This window comes from Dama dama, chromosome 1 (assembly GCF_033118175.1).
Source record: "Dama dama isolate Ldn47 chromosome 1, ASM3311817v1, whole genome shotgun sequence".
NCBI classification, from domain to species: Eukaryota; Metazoa; Chordata; class Mammalia; order Artiodactyla; family Cervidae; genus Dama; species Dama dama.
In genome coordinates, this window is record NC_083681.1 from 36,026,841 (window position 1) to 36,044,175 (window position 17,335).

The 17,335-nt window shown below is 44.9% G+C and overlaps 1 protein-coding gene across 6 annotated transcripts in view; it reads left to right on the forward strand.

Moving 5' to 3' along the window:
- Window positions 1-8,144: 8,144 nt before the first annotated feature.
- PLEKHA7 (pleckstrin homology domain containing A7) overlaps window positions 8,145-17,335 on the forward strand; it is a 213,709-nt gene continuing 204,518 nt past the window's right edge. For all 6 annotated transcript variants that reach the window (XR_009693577.1, XM_061146728.1, XM_061146734.1 and 3 more), the window contains exons 1-3: window positions 8,145-8,276; window positions 8,390-8,466; window positions 8,559-8,616. Coding sequence is in view for 5 of the 6 variants with exons in the window: in XM_061146728.1 (XP_061002711.1) it covers window positions 8,191-8,276; window positions 8,390-8,466; window positions 8,559-8,616 (221 nt within the window). In the remaining variant the exon portion in view is untranslated. The remainder of the gene's footprint in view (window positions 8,277-8,389; window positions 8,467-8,558; window positions 8,617-17,335) is intronic.

Genomic DNA, 17,335 nt, shown 5'->3' on the forward strand with positions numbered 1-17,335 from the left:
TCATTTAGATTCTAACATAATTTTTAAAATGAGTGATGGTTTTCTCAAATACATCTTCTGATATTTATTGAGTTATGTATACATACATAATTCCATTGTATCTCTTATTAAATCTCTTGGTGAATTGCATTATTTTATCTATAAATATACAGATGTATTTTTCCCTCTCAACAATGATGAATTTTACTTTTGGGGGGAGTAAGAGAGAAAAAGCAGGGTCCCACTGGAGTTTCCAAAGAGTATGAAACTAGTCATATAGGATGGGAAGGCCCCCAAGATTCTTTTTTTACTGATTTCTATAATCTAATGAAAATATGACATATGTAAGTGCCTAATACATTTGTTGTTCAGTTGCTAAGCTGTGTCTGACTCTTTGTGACTCCATGAACTGCAGCATGCCAGGCTTAACACATAGTATTCAACAAATGTCAATTGCCTTTTCTGGCAGACTTCTCCACAGGCTAAGTTGTACCTGGACATAATCATCTTTCTCCTTTCAGGGACTGAAGGTCACCTAGAAAACTAGGCAACTGAAAGTGCAGCACAGTTTGGGTAATGCAGTTGGCTGGCTGACTCAGTGCATGGTCTGTCTCCAGATCTTCCGCACTCCACTGGGTCGGGGAGGGGCTAAGAGTACAGTTTCCTCAGTGTTTGTGCAGGGGCCTAGCCAGCCTGTCATAGATTACATGCGGAGGGCTGTGGGCTGCAATGCTCTAGTGCACAGTCCTCTCTTTTCGATGTTGATAATTGTACAAAAAAAAAGCAGACATGCATGCTGGCTTCACCAGCTGTCTTCAGGATCTCAGAAGCCTTGCTGTGCTCAACATTCTGGAAATCCACATCATTCACAGCTAGAACTTGGCCCCTTCCTGAAGTCCTGCTCAGAGTGCATCAGAGTCAAGAATCACCTTGGAGATGAAAATGCCTTGCTGGGAGGCCCTTCCTACTCAGATGTGAAATCCCAACAGAGCCTAGGGGGCTTTTTCAGTGTGACCATTTGGGGCAGAAATCGGGGCAACTCATTGTAGTCTGCGTGGTATACCCTCTCACGAGGAGGAATCCATGCAGGAAATCCACTAGGTAGTCATTGGAAGGAATCTGGCTGTTTATCTCCAACAAGACTCCACGAGCAGGCCTCAGCCACTTCAGGGTTGGCTCACTGCCAATTCTACAGATAGGTTTTCTTTCTTTCTTTTTTAAAAGCTATTTACTTATTTATTTTTGGCTACAGTTTGTGGGATCTTAATTCTCTGACCAGGGATCAAACCTGTAGAAGCATTGAGTCTTAACCACTGGACCATCAGGGAAGTCCCTATAAATAGGTTTTAAATGGTAAAAAAATCAAATAGTACAAAAAGGAACACAGGAAAAAGTAAATCTCTTCCTACTGCTGTCACTAAAACAATCACTTTAATCTTTTTCTTGTGTTTTCATCTAGGGTCTGTAACATATATATGTATATAATGTAAATATACATATATATATTCCAGTTTTATAAAGATAAAATCAACATATAACACTGTGTAAGTTTAACAAGTACAATGTGCTGATCTGATAAACTTACACATGGTGAAATGATTGCCACAGTTCAGTTGGTTAATACCTCCATCACCTTTCATATTTACCAATTCTTTTTTGTGGTGAGAATATTTAAACTCTAGTCTCTTAGCAACTTTCAAGTATATAATCCAGTACTGTTAACTCTAATCACCATGCTGTATATTAGATCCCCAGAACTAATTCATCTTATATAATAACTGGGTTAATTGTATCCTTTGACCAACATCTCCCCACTTCCCCCACCCTCCAGCCCCTTGCAACCACCATTCTCCTGTTTCTATGAGTTTGGCTTTTTTAGATTCTACATATAAGTGATTTTAAGCCATATCTGTCTTTCTCTGTATGACATTTCACTTACATAATACCTTCAAGATCTAACCATGTTGTCACAAATGGCAGAATTTCCTTCTTTTTCATGGCTAAAATTTTAAAATACATACATCTCACAACTTTTATTCATTCATCCATAGATGGACAGTTTAGGTTGTTTGCATATCTTGATTATTGTGAATAATGCTACAAGGAACATCAGAGTACAGGTATCTCTTTGAGATCCTGATTTCATTTCCTTCGAGTATATACCAGAAGTGGGATTGCTGGATTATAAGATAATTCTAAGGAATCACCATACTGTTTTCCATAATGACTATACAAATTTAAATCCCCACCGATGCACAAAGGTTCCCTTTTCTCCACACCCTCACCAACACTTGTTATTTCTTGTCTTCTTGATGCTAGCCATCCTAACAGGTGTGAGGTGTTATTTCATTGTGGTGTTGATTTACATTTCCCTGATAATTAGTGATGTTGACCATCTTGGTCACTTGTATATCTTCTTTGTCCATGGAATTCTCCAAGCAAGAATACTGTAATTGGTAGCCATTCCTTTCTCCAGGGGATCTTCCCAACTCAGGGATCGAACTTCGGTCTTCTGCATTGCAGGCAGAATCTTTACAGTCTGAGCCACCAGGGAAGCCCACATCTTCTTTGGAAAATGTCTGTTCAGTTCTTCTGCCTATTTTTAATTTCTTTTGGTTATCAGCTTGTAGGAGCTCCTTATATATTTTAGATATTAACCTTTTATCAGATATATGATTTGCAAATATTTTCTTCCATTCTACAGGTTGCCTTTTCACTTAATTGACTGTTTCTTTGCAGAAGCTTTTATTTTGATGTACTCTTGTTTATTTTTGCTTTTGTTGCTTATGCATTTGGTGTCATCTAAAAAATCATTGCCAAATCCAGTGTCAAGGAGCTTCTTTCTTATGTTCTCTTCTGGTTTTATGATTTCAGGTCTTATGATTGAGTCTTTAATCCATCCGAGTTAATTTTTGCGAGTGGTTTAAGACAGGGGTCCAATTTCTTTCTTCTGGGGTGACTATCCAGTTTTTGCATTTACTGAAGAGTCTGTTCTTTACTCACTGAGTATTCTTGACTCCCTTGTCAAATATTAGTTGACAGTTTATGTGAGGGTTTATTTCTGGGCTCTCAATTCTGTTCCATTGTATTTTGTGTGATTTTAATGGCAGTACCATACTGTTTTAATTACTATAGCTTTGTAAGATAGTTTGAAATCAGAATGTGTGATCCATCCAGCTTTGTTCTTCTTTCACAGGATTACTTCAGCTACTCAGGGTCTTTTGTGGTACCATATGAATTTTTGGATTATTTTTTCTATTTCTGTGAAAAATGCTATTGGAATTTTGATAGGGATTGCACTGAATCTATATATAGCTTTGAGTACTGTGGACATTTTCAAGGTATTAATTCTTCTGATCCATGACCAGGATATCTGTCCATTTGTTTTCAGTTCTCTTTTGTCAAAATCTTATAGTTTCCAGTGCACAGACCTTTCACAACACTGGTTAAATTTATTCCTCTGTATTTTATTGCTTTTGATGTTACTGTGAATGGAAGTGTTTTATTTCTTTTCCAGACATTTTGTTGTTAGTATATAGAATTGCACTGATTTTAAAAATTTTACTGTAGTTGATTTATTTGATTTACAATGTTAATGTTAGCTATATAACAAAGTTACTCACTCATATACACACAAATACACACACACACACACACACTTTTTCATATTCTTTTCCATTATGGTTTATCACAGGATATTGAATATAGTTCTTTGTACCATATAGAAGGACCTTATTGTTTATCAATCCTATATGTAATAGTTTGCACCTACTAATCCCAGATTCCCAATCCTTTCTTCTACCCTGCTCCCGGAAACCACATCTATTCTCTATGTCTATGAGTCTGTTTCTGTTTTATAAATATGTTCATTTGTGTTGTATTTTAGATTCTACATATAAGTGATATCATATGGTATTTGTCTTTCTCTTTCTGACTTACTTTGTTAAATATGTTTTATTTTTTGGCCCAGCTGCACAGCTTATGGGATCTTAGTTTCCTGACCAGGGATTGAACCTGGGCCCTCGGCAATTAGAGTGTAGAGCAGTAATCACTGGACCTCCAGGGAATTTCCACCAGTCATTGTTTTTTAATATTTTCAAACTTTTTTTTGATATGGACCATTTTTAAAGTCTTTGTTGAATTTGTTACAATATTGCTTCTTCTTTTTTTCTTTTTTTAATGTTTTGGGTTTTTGGACGCCAGATATATGGGATCTTAGCTTCCAGACCAGGGATTGAACCTGCACCCCGTGCATTGGAAGACTAAGTCTTAACCACTGGACTGCCAGGGATTTCCCTATTTTTTTTTTTTTTTTTAAAGCTTTCTGCCCCTGTCTCCCTCTGGAACTACAATAATTCACAAATTATTTCTTCTGATAGTACTGCATAGATGAGGTGGGCTTTCTTTACTCTTTCTCATTCTTTTTGTTGTTGTTCTCCTCTGACTGGATAATTTCAAAATTCCTATTTTTTCTTTTTTTCAATTCTCCTAACAAAATTCCTATTTTCTAACTCACAGATTCTTTCCTGTATTTGATCCATTCTGCAGTTGATGTTCTCTGTTGAAATTTTTTTTAAAAATTTCATTGTATTCTTTAGCTACAGAATTTCTTTGTGGTTCTTTCTTTTCTTTTTTTTAAGTTTCTGGTACAGCATTATAATTTGATTGTTATTACACTATAATTTAAATTATTTTTTAAATTTTTTAAATTATTTTTCTTATTTCTATCTGGTTAAATTCTCATTTTGTTCATAAATTGTTTTCCTGATTTCACTGAATTGTCCTTCTGAGTTTTCTTGTAGCTCATTGAGTTTCCTTAAGCAGAGATATTTAGAATTATTTATTGGGTAATTTGCATATCTCCATGTTTTTGACATTGGTCACTAGAGGATTATTGTGATTGTTGGTGGTATCATGTTTCACTGATTTTTCATGTTCCTTGAAGTTTTGAGTTGCTGTCTTCCTTTGCATTTGAAAGAGCATCTCCTTTCTCTAGTTTTTACTAACTGCCCTTTTCAATGCATCCAGATTTGTATTTTTGTATTTGTATTTGTATTTTTTTGCTCCAGTGCTGTGTTGGAACTTCACACCAAACCTGAACTTCCATGAAGACCCTCTTGTCTGTGCGTGATTTTCTAAGACAGTGTTTTCCATGACTTCTGGACTGTGTCTGAGAGGGGCTACAGTTGGTTCATAGGCCCCTCAAGGGTCCACAGCTGGGATCAAGGTATTGATTGAACTATATGTAGGTAAGACTCCTCTTGGGTCCCTCAGCATATGATGCTGGGACCCACAGCGCCCATAAAAGCACTCCTTTCTGTGGATGGATGCCGTATTGTTGTTGAAGATGGGACACAAATAATCAGCCATGATGTACCCTATATGTTAATAGTAGCATATCACATACACAGTTCTGCATTTTGCATTTCACTTAATATCTCAGAGACTATTCTGCACCAGTACATAGAGATCTATCTCATTCTTTTAAATAGCTGTATAGCATCCTATTTTACGAGTATGGCATAATTCAACCCACTTAAAAAACTGGGGTGTAATTGACATATGACATTGAGTTAGTTCCAGGTTACAGCATGATGATTCAATATTTGTATATATTGTAAAACATCACCACAATATATCTAGTTAACATCTGTCACCATACAAACCCATTTTTTGGGGGATAGACACTTAGGTTGTGTTTGGTCTTTTGTAACTATTGAATACTCTATTGCAGTGAATACGCTATTACACATGTCTTTGTGCCCCTGTGTGAGCATTAACGTATGATAAATTTCTAGTAGTGGAATTGCTAGGGCAAAGATACACGTATTAAAAAAAATGCACTTAAATTAGAATAGCTGTTGCCAAATTGCCTTCAAAAAGGCAACCGTTTTATAGTCCCACCACCAACAACAAACAAGAATGTCTTTCTTTACAATGTGCACTTTTGTCAGTCTGATACTAAAAAACCTTACCTTATTTTAAATCTGCATTTTACCTCTCCTATGAGGTGGTTGAATATTTTTTCTCATTTGTTTAAAAGTATTTTCTGTGAACTGAGTGTTCATGTTCTTTGCCCATTTCATACATTCTTTTAAATTAATGTTTAACAACAAAGACACTGCTTTCCCCTTGTGATTTGCTTGAGTCTCCTCAAAGGCAGGAGGCCCTCCGAGACAGGTGTTCAAGGTCCTCCACTATCACATGACTCCCTCTTTTTATCTCATATGGGCCTCGGTCCCCAACACTACTGTCTGTTCCCAAGGAAAGGTACCTTTATGGTTTCCTCATATCTCATACCCCTCCCACAATCCCATGTTTGCTCTCCCATCCCTCCTCTCAGCGGCGCTCTCTTCTCAGTCAAATTTCAGTGAGTGAGACAGTCCTTCAGGGTCCAGCTGAATTCCACCTATCTGGGATGCCTTTCCTTCTCTCTTTTTCGCCACTGTGCGTGGCTTGTGGGATCTTAGTTCCCCGACCAGGGATCAAATTTGAGCCTGCAGCAGTGAAAGCATGGAGCCCTAACCACTGGACCACCAGCGAATTCCCTCTTTTTTTTTTTTTTTAAATTAATTTTTATTGGAGTACAGTTGATTTACAATGTTGTGTTAGCTTCTACTGTATAGCCAAGTGAGTTAGTTATACATATATACATTCTTTTTAGATTCTTTTCCCATATAGGTCATTACAGAGTATTGAGTAGAGTTCCCTGTGCTATAATGTAGGTTTTTATTGCCTGCTGAGTCACTTCAGTTGTATCCAACTCTTTGCAACTCCATGGACTGTAGCCCTTCAGGCTCCTCTGTCTGTGGGATTCTCCAGGCAAGAATACTGGAGTGGGTTGCCATGCCCTCCTCCAGGGGATCTTCCCGACTCAGGGATCGAACTAGTGTCTCTTATGTCACCTGCATTGGCAGGCAAGTTCTTTACCACTAGCACAACCAAGGTCCTTATTAGTGGGGCTCCTTTCTGAATCGAGCCTACAGTTTCGCTTTTACATGAGTTTCATCCCACCAATTACAGCCTTCCCAGAGCCCATCTTCCTCTCTGTCCACTCTCAGTGTGTAGGGCAGTCAGGATGGAGTGTGTTTCATGCACTCAACGTGCATTTATTGTATACATCAGTCAGGCACTATTCCAGGAACTGGGGATATAGCAGTGAGTGCGACAGAACAAGCACCTCCTCTTATCCAGCTGACATTTTACTGGTGGGTGTGTTCGATAATATACAACAAACAGGCAATAAACAAATAAGAATGTCAACTAAGTGCACAGAAGTAAAGAAATCAACAGTAAGGGGTCTCCTTTAGACAGGTCTGGGGAGAGAACCCTCAGGAGATGAGATGAGAGCAAAGACCTGAACATGAGAAGGCTTCGGCCACACAAACCAGCTTCCAGAGCCCCGACTAGAGGCCCTGCCTGGGGGTGGGTGGGGTCTGTGCTTCTAAAGATGGATGAGATGAAGCATGGCTTTCAGCACCTATCACTTGACAAGAATTGAAGGTAGAGACCCGTAATCTCCGCATCGTCAGGGTTCCGTGTTTGGTGTGTCTGGGGAAGACCCGTACCCTCCTGCTTCATCTGCCTGCTGCAAACTTGGGAAAATGAAATCATGCCTGACCCGGGATTAACAGCACGTATAGGTGCCAGGGTCCATTTAAGCACTTCGCACCACTGCTACTTGATCTACCGTCCTAACCCATGTGGTATTTACTGCTAACTTTTTACAGTGGAAGAAACCCGGGCTCGGAATATGGAAGTAACCTGTTGAGGTTTAGATGGTTTAGACAAGAAGTACAGTTCCTGGAAAGTTGTGCGGCGGGGCTCCGGTGGGCTTCACTGGGGCATTCGGGGAGTCTGCCTGTCTCAGGAGTTGGCCCGCCTCGCCCCGAAGGCGGCCCCCGCCCCGCTGCGGCCTCAGGGGCCAAGGGGCACGCGGCGGGCTGGGGGCGGGGAAGGCGCGGGGACAAAGGCCGCGGCTACCGCGCCGCGGAGGGCGGGTGCGGCGGCGAAGTCCCGCGGCGGTGCCGGGACCCAGCGAGCCCGGGCACTGGCCGCGCGCCCGCGCCGCGAAGAACCAGCGCCTGAATGGATCGCCCGGGGGCGCAGCCCGGGCCCGCGCAGGCCGAGCCCGCCGGCCCGCCGCCCGCGCCGCCGCCCCCGCCCCCGCCCCCTCCTCCTCTCCCCGCGGCGGCTCCGCGCGCGGCGAACATGGCGGCGGCGACGGTCGGGCGGGACACTTTACCTGAGCACTGGTCCTACGGCGTGTGCCGGGACGGCCGCGTCTTCTTCATCAAGTGCGGCGCGGGAAAGCCAGGACGCGGGCCGGGGCGCGGGGCGGGGGTGCGGGCCGGGCGGGCGCCCCCGGAGCGGCGGCGGCGCTAACAGGTGCACCTCTCTCTCCCCGCAGTGATCAGCTCCGCTACACGACCTGGCTGCACCCGCGCACCGGGGAGCCCGTCAACTCCGGCCACATGATCCGCTCAGGTGGGCGCCGGGCGGGAGGAGTGGGGCGCTCGGAGGGGGGGCGTGCGCTTGGGTGGCCCAAGTTTGATCGGACTTTTCTCGCGTTCCCGCAGACCTGCCCCGTGGCTGGGAGGAGGGCTTCACGGAGGAGGGCGCCAGCTACTTCATCGAGTGAGTGTTGGGGGCGCCGCGCCCGCACCTGTGCCTCGAGGGTCCGATCGGGTTTCCGACGCGCCCCCGCTCCCTCCCCCCGCGCGGGTCCCGGCGGGTTGGCGCGCACTGAGCCGTACTCTCGTGAGGTTTTTTTGTGCCTGATTTGTGTGGCGGGCTCCAGGGAGAGGCGGGGTGGAGGCCGTATCTACACAGGGGGATTCCGGAGTAGGGCCCGATGCGGGCGCGGGGCGGGGGGCTTCAAACTGCGCCCTGGACACCGCGACTGGGCGGGATTCGGGCGCTGTTGCGATGGGACGGACACACCCCCTCACTGGGGTCTCCGGCTGCAAGGAACCTGGCGGGGAGAGCAGAAATAGGAGTTCTGATCCGGGTCCAGCAGCTGCGGTTTGGGAGGGAGGAAGAGAAACGACGGTGTCTCGTCTGGGGGACTTTTATCTTCGAGGACGCGACCTCTCGGATGGTTGGTGGAGAGTCGGAACCGCACTCCGCACAGCTCCAAAGCAGGGGCCTGCGGGGGAGAGAGAGGGTGGGGAGGGGAACAGTCGGCCAATTACGTTCCTCGAAGACAATGTATATCTTCAGCTAGTGCTCTACCAGGACTTTTACTCCTGCCTTTGGTAGTCAAGCAGCTTTTCCGCACTAGCTCGGGAGCCCCAGTCGGCAGGTCCCCTAGACCTAGGTGTGCAGGAATGAAATCGAGGCCCAGGGAGTTCAGGCGCCCTTCCGAAGCGAACACTAGTATAGTCTTCACTTTCTCACTCTGGGTGTGGACCTGGGTTGCAGCGTTTTTTTGCAGCCTCTTGCCTGCTCGCCGGAGAGCTGCACGAGATCAGAAACTGCTTTTGATCCTTTGCCCCAGTGCCTGGCACAGAGCAGGTACTCGGTAAATGTTTGCTCACGGAATGAATAAACTAGCCAAAGGATGGACGCGGGTGTATGTTAAGGGACTGTGAGTCAGAATTCCTTTCTTCACCAACTGAAAATTGCTAGTCAGTAGTGGAGCAACATATTTGAAACTCGAATGGTCTACAATATCCCGGAGCCTCCCTCCCCGTTTTGGGGCTCTGGCAGGTGGCTGAAGTTCTGTTGTATGAGATTTATCCTAACGACCAATAGCTGTTCTGCTGTTCTACCTCACATTTGTGTCTGAGAGAGAAGTTGGGGAGCTGGTTGGTGTCAAATTGAAAAATAGTCACAACCTAAAAGTTGAGAGTTATGGTTTATTTGGTGGAAATTTTTAGGGCTTAAGCCTGGGAGGCAGCATGTCAAGTTACCCTGAGAGAACTGCTTAGGAGGTCAGAGGAGGAGCCAGTTTTGCAACAAAGGACAGGTTGTCTGAACATCAAAAGATTATTGTTAATTAAAGAAAACCATATATCCCAAGTTAAGGAATTTAGTGTCTTCTGTGTATGGGAAGATAAGAGAGTCTGGGCTCAATGAAATGACTTTTTTCATGTGCACCTGAGCTAGGATCCTGGTTTTCACATCCTGAGCTTCCTTTCCTCAAAGGCTTCTGGTTGTAGTCTGAGGACTGCTAGATGGCAGGTATCTCCTTCCCGAGTTTCCTTAGGGCTGTAATCACTGAGTGAAGGAGGCAGACACTGGTCAGGTACTCAGGGAGTTTGCAATTGAGTAGGGGAGGGGAGGAAGCAGAAAAACAAGTAAAAAGACAAACAAGAGTAATGTCAGATAATGGTAACTAGCATGCAAAAAATTAAAGTAAGATGATGTGGTAAGTAACTGGGCGGTTTGGTTGGGTTGGAGGTTAGTGCTGGAGTTCTGAATAGGTGACAATTAAGGTATAATTTAAATGACAAGAAAGAGCCATCTTTGTGTTGATGAGCTGGTAAAGCGTTTCTAGAAGAGAGAAACTGCTGGTAAAAGGGCTTTAAGGCACAAAAGAGCGTTAAGTTTAAGGAGCAGAAAGGCCAGTGTGGCTGGAATGTGGTGCAATAAGGGAGAAAGTGGCAGGAGAAGAGGTTGAAGGATCTTAGTTCCCCAACCAGGGATTGAACCTGGGTCCAGGCAGCCACTGGTTGGCCAGGGAGTTACCTGATTTACATTTTCAGAATGATCACTCTGCCTGCTCTAGTGTGGGCTGTAGGTGGGCAAGTGCAGGGACAGTGGTGGGAGGCTATTGCTGTAGTCCAGGCAGGAGTTGATGAAGGCCTGACTGAGGGTGGTAGGTAGCACTGGAGATGGAGAGAAGTAGTCTTGGTGACTGGGTTGCAGTCTGTGAGAGAAAGAAGAGGGTCAGGGATGACTCCCAAGCGCTTGAGCACCTGAGTGGATGGTGCTCATGTCCCTGACATAGGAAGGCTGGGAGCAGGTTTGAGGGGTGGGGGAGAGCATGAGATCTTGTTTTGCCATGTTACATTTTGTTGTGACTATATCAGTTAGTCAGATGTGTGAATCTGGGCCCGGGAGAGAGAGAGGACTGGAGATACACATTTGGGCATCATAAGGTTATTCAAGGCCTAGATTAGATGGAATCACTTAGAAAAAGAGTTTAGAGGAAAGATCACCTAAGCCTTGGGAGAGAGTAGCATTTAGAAATCGGCAAAAGAGAAGGACTGAAAAGGTAGGAGAAAGCCCAGTAGAATGAGGAGTCCCACAAGCCTGAAGGACAAATCCTGAGTGAAATAAGTAGAAAAGAATACCTGGGGTGAGGAAATAGTAAGTATAGGTGAATCTTTCAGGTGGTTTTGTTGCAAAGTGGAGTTGAGGAACAGAACTGGAGAGGATGTACATTTGGGGGATTCATTGTTGTAGAGGGGGATTATAGAGCATGTTTTGTTTGGATGGGAAGGATCCAGTAAAGATGGAGAAATAGATGATGCAAGAAAGAGATGGGACAGTTACTGGAGCAGTGTTTCAGAGATAGTGGGAGGGAAGGCATCCAGGACTTCAGTCTGATTGGTCTCAGACGGGAACCAGGCCTTTCATCCATTTGCAGAAAGGAAGAGGCTGAGTGCCAGAGCTGATACAAGGAGGTTGATAGGGTCGGTGAGAGGAGAGGCAGGTATTCCTGTCTGATAGGTCCTGTCTTTTCCATGAGGTACTAGGCAAAGTCTTGGGCTGGGGGACTTGAAGAGTGTCCCAACCTTCCTGTCTTTTGCTGACTCTTCTTCAGTAACTGGTATCAAGTCCCTGGTGATCATCTTTCAACAAGCCCTGGCTCCCTACCTGGCTCTCTAACTCCTAGGGCCTTGACTGAGTCCTCCCAGGCCCAGGGGAAAGCAGTATGTGAAAGTGTCCCTGCGCTCAGAGGTGATCTATGTGGGGAAGCTGAGACTCTATGGCAGCCGGTTATATTTCCTACCTCCCCTGACAATTTCTTGAGAGACTTAAGGGTTGGCGAGTAACTGTTCTCCTTTTCCCCGCATAAAAATATTCTTTCAGTCTGTTTTCTTAGATTTGCTATGAGTATTTCTGAGTGTTGTCTTTTTTGTGGATCCTCTTCCAATAGGGCTCAGTTAGAGGGACGAAGCACTTGTGCAGCTGCTTGTATTTTCCCTACTGGATCTTTGGACTAGAGTGTCATGTGAATTTTTTAGGATGCATCAGTAGATTTGGCAGATGTTTGAATACTTTCCAGAGAAAAATTTCTTGAAGCAGGAAACCTTCAGCTAAGGCAGGTGGATTTTAGTTTGATTTCTGCACTTTTGGTTCCTTTGGGGGTTAACTTGGGACAGAAACAGGGACTCTACTCCTGGTTCTCCCGGTTCTAGACTCCATGATGCTAGTATTCCCTAGGAAGACTTCCTGTAATCTAACACTTCTTTACTTTCTCTTAGGCAGAGACCAAGTTATGATAGTAACTGGGATAGTAATGTCATTAACAGCATTAGCAATGGTAGTGGTAGTAATTATGTAATGCTGCTGCTGCTAAGTCGCTTCAGTTATGTCCAACTCTGTGCGACCCCATAGACCGCAGCCCACCAGGCTCCTCCGTCCCTGGGATTCTCCAGGCAAGAACACTGGAGTGGATTGCTGTTTCCTCCTCCAGTGCATACATGCATGCTAAGTTGCTTCAGTCATGGCCGACTCTGTGTGACGCTATGGACAGCAGCTCACCAGGCTCCTCTGTCCACAGGATTCTCTAGGCAAGAATACTGGAGTGGGTTGCCATTTCCTTCTCCAGCAATTATGTAATAGCTCCATCTTTTTGAGTCCTTGAAAAATGCCAGAAACTGTTTTTGTAACTATTGTCTGATTTAATTCTCACAACAACTTGGTGAAGTAGGAACTGTTACTAGTTCCATTTTACCAACGAGGAATCTTGTATAATCCTGGGTATTCAGGTGGAAAAGGACAGCTGATGTTCTTCAGTACCTTTTCTTTTTTGAAATGTTATTTATTTATTTTTGGCTGTGCTGTGTCTTCATTGGTGCCATGGAGTCATCTTTTCTTTAGTTGCAGGGACCAGGGGCTATTCTTTGTTGCAATGTGTGGGCTTTTCATTGTGGTGGCTTTTCTTGTTGCAGAGCACGGGCTCTAGGGCATGCGGGCTTCAGTAGCTGTGGCTTGTAGACTCTAGAGCACAGAGTTGTGGCACATGGTTTCAGTTGCTCCATGGCATGTGGCATCTTCCTGGACCAGGGATTGAACCCGAGTCTCTTGCATTGGCAGGCAGATTCTTTACCACTGAGCCACCAGGGAAGCCCCATCCAGTACCTTTTCTTATTGATCCTTCTGACAGGCCCTAGAAGCAGCAAATCATGGATTATCCTGTTTTACAGATGATGAAATTCAAGTTCGTGAAAGTTCAGTTATTTGGCTGAAGTGTTAGAGCTGGGACTAGACTGTAGGTCTTCATGGTCACCATGGTGGTGGTGGTGGCTTCTATCCCAGATCACCAGTGGGAGCTCATGTTGATACTTGAAGCAGCCTTGTGGCATGTGTCATCACGCCAAGTCAGGCTGCCCAGGCAGGGCTCACATGGTCACATCCCTTCTCTGTTTTGCTGGGGATTGAGGCGCCTTGGATGGGCAGCAGCCCTTGGTATCCTGTGCTGACTGGTGGTGCTGGTGCATGTCTCTGATGAGTAAGAAATGGGAGACATTAATTTTTTTCCCCTGCACTATATGGCTATTGGGACTCTTAGTTCCCCAACCAGAGATGGAACCCATGTGCCCTGCAGTGGAAGTGCGGTGTCCTAATCACTGGTCCACCAGGGAATTCCCCATTAACTATTACTTAGTGAGAACAGTTTGATAGACACACCCTTTTCAAACATGAAACCCATGAGGGAAAAGTTTTAGAAGAGGCTTTTGGAGCTAGAGTATTACAGTGGGCTGGTCTTCAGGGTTTCATGGAACCCTGTAAGTTGGGTTCTCCCTACAGCAGCCTTTGAATAGATCTTAAGTCAACAAGGAGGATGAATGGCACAGAGGAGGGGTCCTGGCTCCTCGGAGACTTTCGTGCCCAGCGCAGCCCTGGGCACTGAGTAGGCATGGGTATTGAAGTAGATCAGAGGTGTAGGGGAAACTGGGCAAGTTGAAGGAACAAAGCCGTCAGAAACCACACCTGTCAAGGCTGATGCCTGGACCTCAGGCTTCTTGAAGGTTGTTGCTTGCTGTCAAGAACAGCACTCAGTGTGGGAACCGGGCCTCCTTTGGCTTCTTCACCTCATAACCTCGTGCCGTGTGTCTGGGGAGTGGGACGTCTGTTTTGACCAGGCCTCCCATCCTCCCTGGTTACCAGGCTGCAGTGTCTGCTGTAACTTGGCTTCAGGGTCCGGGCAGGAAGCAGCTGATTGCACAAGGTCTCTTCTAGCTCGAAGGCCCTCAGTTTTAGCTTTGGAGCCTTCCAGGGCTGTCCTGTGTGGGTGCCATTCTCCGTGTGGGTGCCCATTGGATGAAGGCCACTTTCTCTTCCCAGCCCTTTGGACTGCAGCAGATCCCAGGGCAGGACTGGAAACCTGATTTGCAGGACCCTGTGCAAAATCAAAGTGTTTTAACAACCACCCAAAAAAAAGTGCCATTAAAGGTATTAAAATACAAAGCTCCTTTCTTTGCTTCTGCAGGCTTTCCCTCCACTTGTCATGGCATTTCTATTTGCTATCGATATTTAATGTCATTCTAAGTTTAGAAAAATAAAAAATTTAAATTCTTGGCATAAATCTTGTGGTTCCTGGCTGTATTGTGGAATATAACGTTTTCAGTGCAAACATTAGGTCTTTGACCTCACAGGCTGAGTCACCGCCCTCATGCCCCACTCCAAGACACCACAGGGCGAGAGTGCTGGGCTCAGAGCCCCTGGACAGGGGTGAGGAGCCCCAGTGCTGGGCTGAGTTGGGTGCTCCGAGGTGGCTGGGAGTGGGCAGTTACAAGCACCCAGCTTTTGGAGGCAGGGATTGGAGACCAGGCATGAACCAAGGCTTCAGGCCTCCTTCAGAAGGATTACTTCTCTAGAATAATGCTGAATATCTAGAGTGTGTGTTTTTATTCTACAAACACAGTCTGAAATTAAAAGGAGAGAGGAGGAATTGAGGAGTGAAGGTTGAACCAGGGGTGACAGAATGTCCAGGTGGGGACCCCAGTCGGCTATAGGCACTAGGTATAGAAGGCTGTGAATACAGGATGGCCCAGGAAACTGCCCTCTTGAAGTTTAATTCAGCCTTCAGCCAAGGGAGAGTCTTCCAGGGCACCGCCAGGAAGAAATCTGTCCCGTCTGCCACGTATTCCTCCCCAGACAAATGTTGAACTTCATGGTGGTGAAATTTGTCTTGTAGCATGCCAGCCTGTTCATTCAGGTATTTGTCATCTTTCTCGCTGAGGTATTGCTGGGGACAGCAGTCCCAGCAACTTTATTTCAAACCAGAAAGCAACAGTTCCACAAAGAATGACTGGGAAATTAGCAGCTTACATCTATTTAGGAGGGAAATTCTGAAACCTCTTGTTGTTGAAGGTTAAGAAAAGGTTCTCCCAGCTTGCAAGCCTTGGCATAATCCCACACTTTATGTTTCATTTCCTGGTTGCTTTATCAAGGGTGAAAACTGGCTCATAGATTGAAATGTTAGGTTCTGTGTGAAAGGAACAAGAGCGTTGTTGTGTAGAGAGCTGGAGGAAGGATTAAGAGCCGTGATTTGTGCCACGGTCTCAAAACCAACCCAGAAAAGATCTGGGAAAACCTCTTTAAGACAAATGGTAGCAAGTGGCTTCTTAAGGCCCTTATTTTCAGAGAATGGACGGGTGGGTGATTTGCGGTGCAGTGTGTGTGTGAAGAGGGTAGGTGTAGATCTCATTCTCTTGATATTTATGGGAGTAAATTTTGAGCTTCCTAAATGGAGGACTTTGGGAAAAGGAGCTTATTTAAGAAAGCAGTTCATCATGTGAACTGTTTGGTGATTTAGTGAGGTGCTTACTCTGGTTTTCTGTGTCTTCAGGAAAGAGCATGGGTTTGAGTCTTTTTGCTCCATGTAAAACAACAGCATCTCTGCGAACTGGCAAGGTGTCTTAAGTAAATATTGGCAGAGGAAAAAACATGGGAAAATATGGTTTTGTTTGTCTGTTGTTTTTAAATGAGTGTCAAAACATTTACTTCCAAAACACTGAGAAGTGTTTTGGGTTAATGATTTATTGCTTATAGAGTGCTTCATGAATATTATCAGGTTGGAGGCTCACAATTATGGCATTTTTAAGTGCCGAGATGTGGGCTCAGAGGGATATAAAGTGAGTTCCTAAAGTCAAGTGCTGTGTTAACTCAGCCTTTTCAGGGTTCATAGAAGCTGGTGGGCATGTTGTCTCAGCCCAGGGCTTCTCAGACCTTCAGCCACAGCTCTAATGTCAGAAGCGTGCCTGCTAAGTTGCTTCAGTTGTGTTCGACTCTTTGTGACCCTATGGACCAGCCCATCAGGCTCCTCTGTCCATGGGATTCTCCAGGCAAGAATACTGGAGTGGGTTGCCGTGTTCTCTTCCAAGGAATCTTCCTGACCCAGGGATCAAATATCTCTTATGTCTCATGCATTGGCAGGCAGGTTCTTTACCACTAGTGCCACTTGGGAAGCCCAATGACAGAAGGGTGAAGGCCAATTCACCTGGGAGACCCGGTGGTGGATAACATCCTCAAAATGACTCTGTCCAGAAACTCAAATAGACTTTATCCTCAATTTAAGTTATTAAAACAGTCCCTCACACGTCTTCTGTTAAGATCAGCTCTTTTTCAGGATGCATCATGTTTGGTGTATGGCTTTGTGTTTTCATAAACATGAACTTGTTCCTGCCGGCCTCCATAAAGACATCAGCAGCTTTTGGGACTTCAGGTCCTCTTTTGGCTGGACTAAGTTGTGCCAGGACACCTTCCTCTCTTGAATCTGGTCTCCTCACAGTCATTGGGATGCTGGCCTGGCATCAGGGTCGGTTTTTCTTTTCATTTATTTATTTATTTTTTACTGAAGGATATTTGTTTTACAGTATTGCATTGGTTTCTACCAAACATCAAACTTTTCTTGAAGCAGAGCACAGGTGGGCAACTTTATCATGCAGAAAAATGCGTAGGAGTTGTTAGGTGGTGGTAACCTGTGTAAGGAGGCAGTGACTTAGTGCGTGGGCTCTGGAATCTGAGTCATCAGATTCCGGGTCCTCCATGTACAGCTCCCTAACCCTGGCAGGTTACTACTCCCTGTAAGCCTCACTTCCTTGCTAGTAAAATGGGGATAAATGTGAGAATTATGTGAATTAATTGATAAAAAGGTTTAGCAACTGCCTGACTC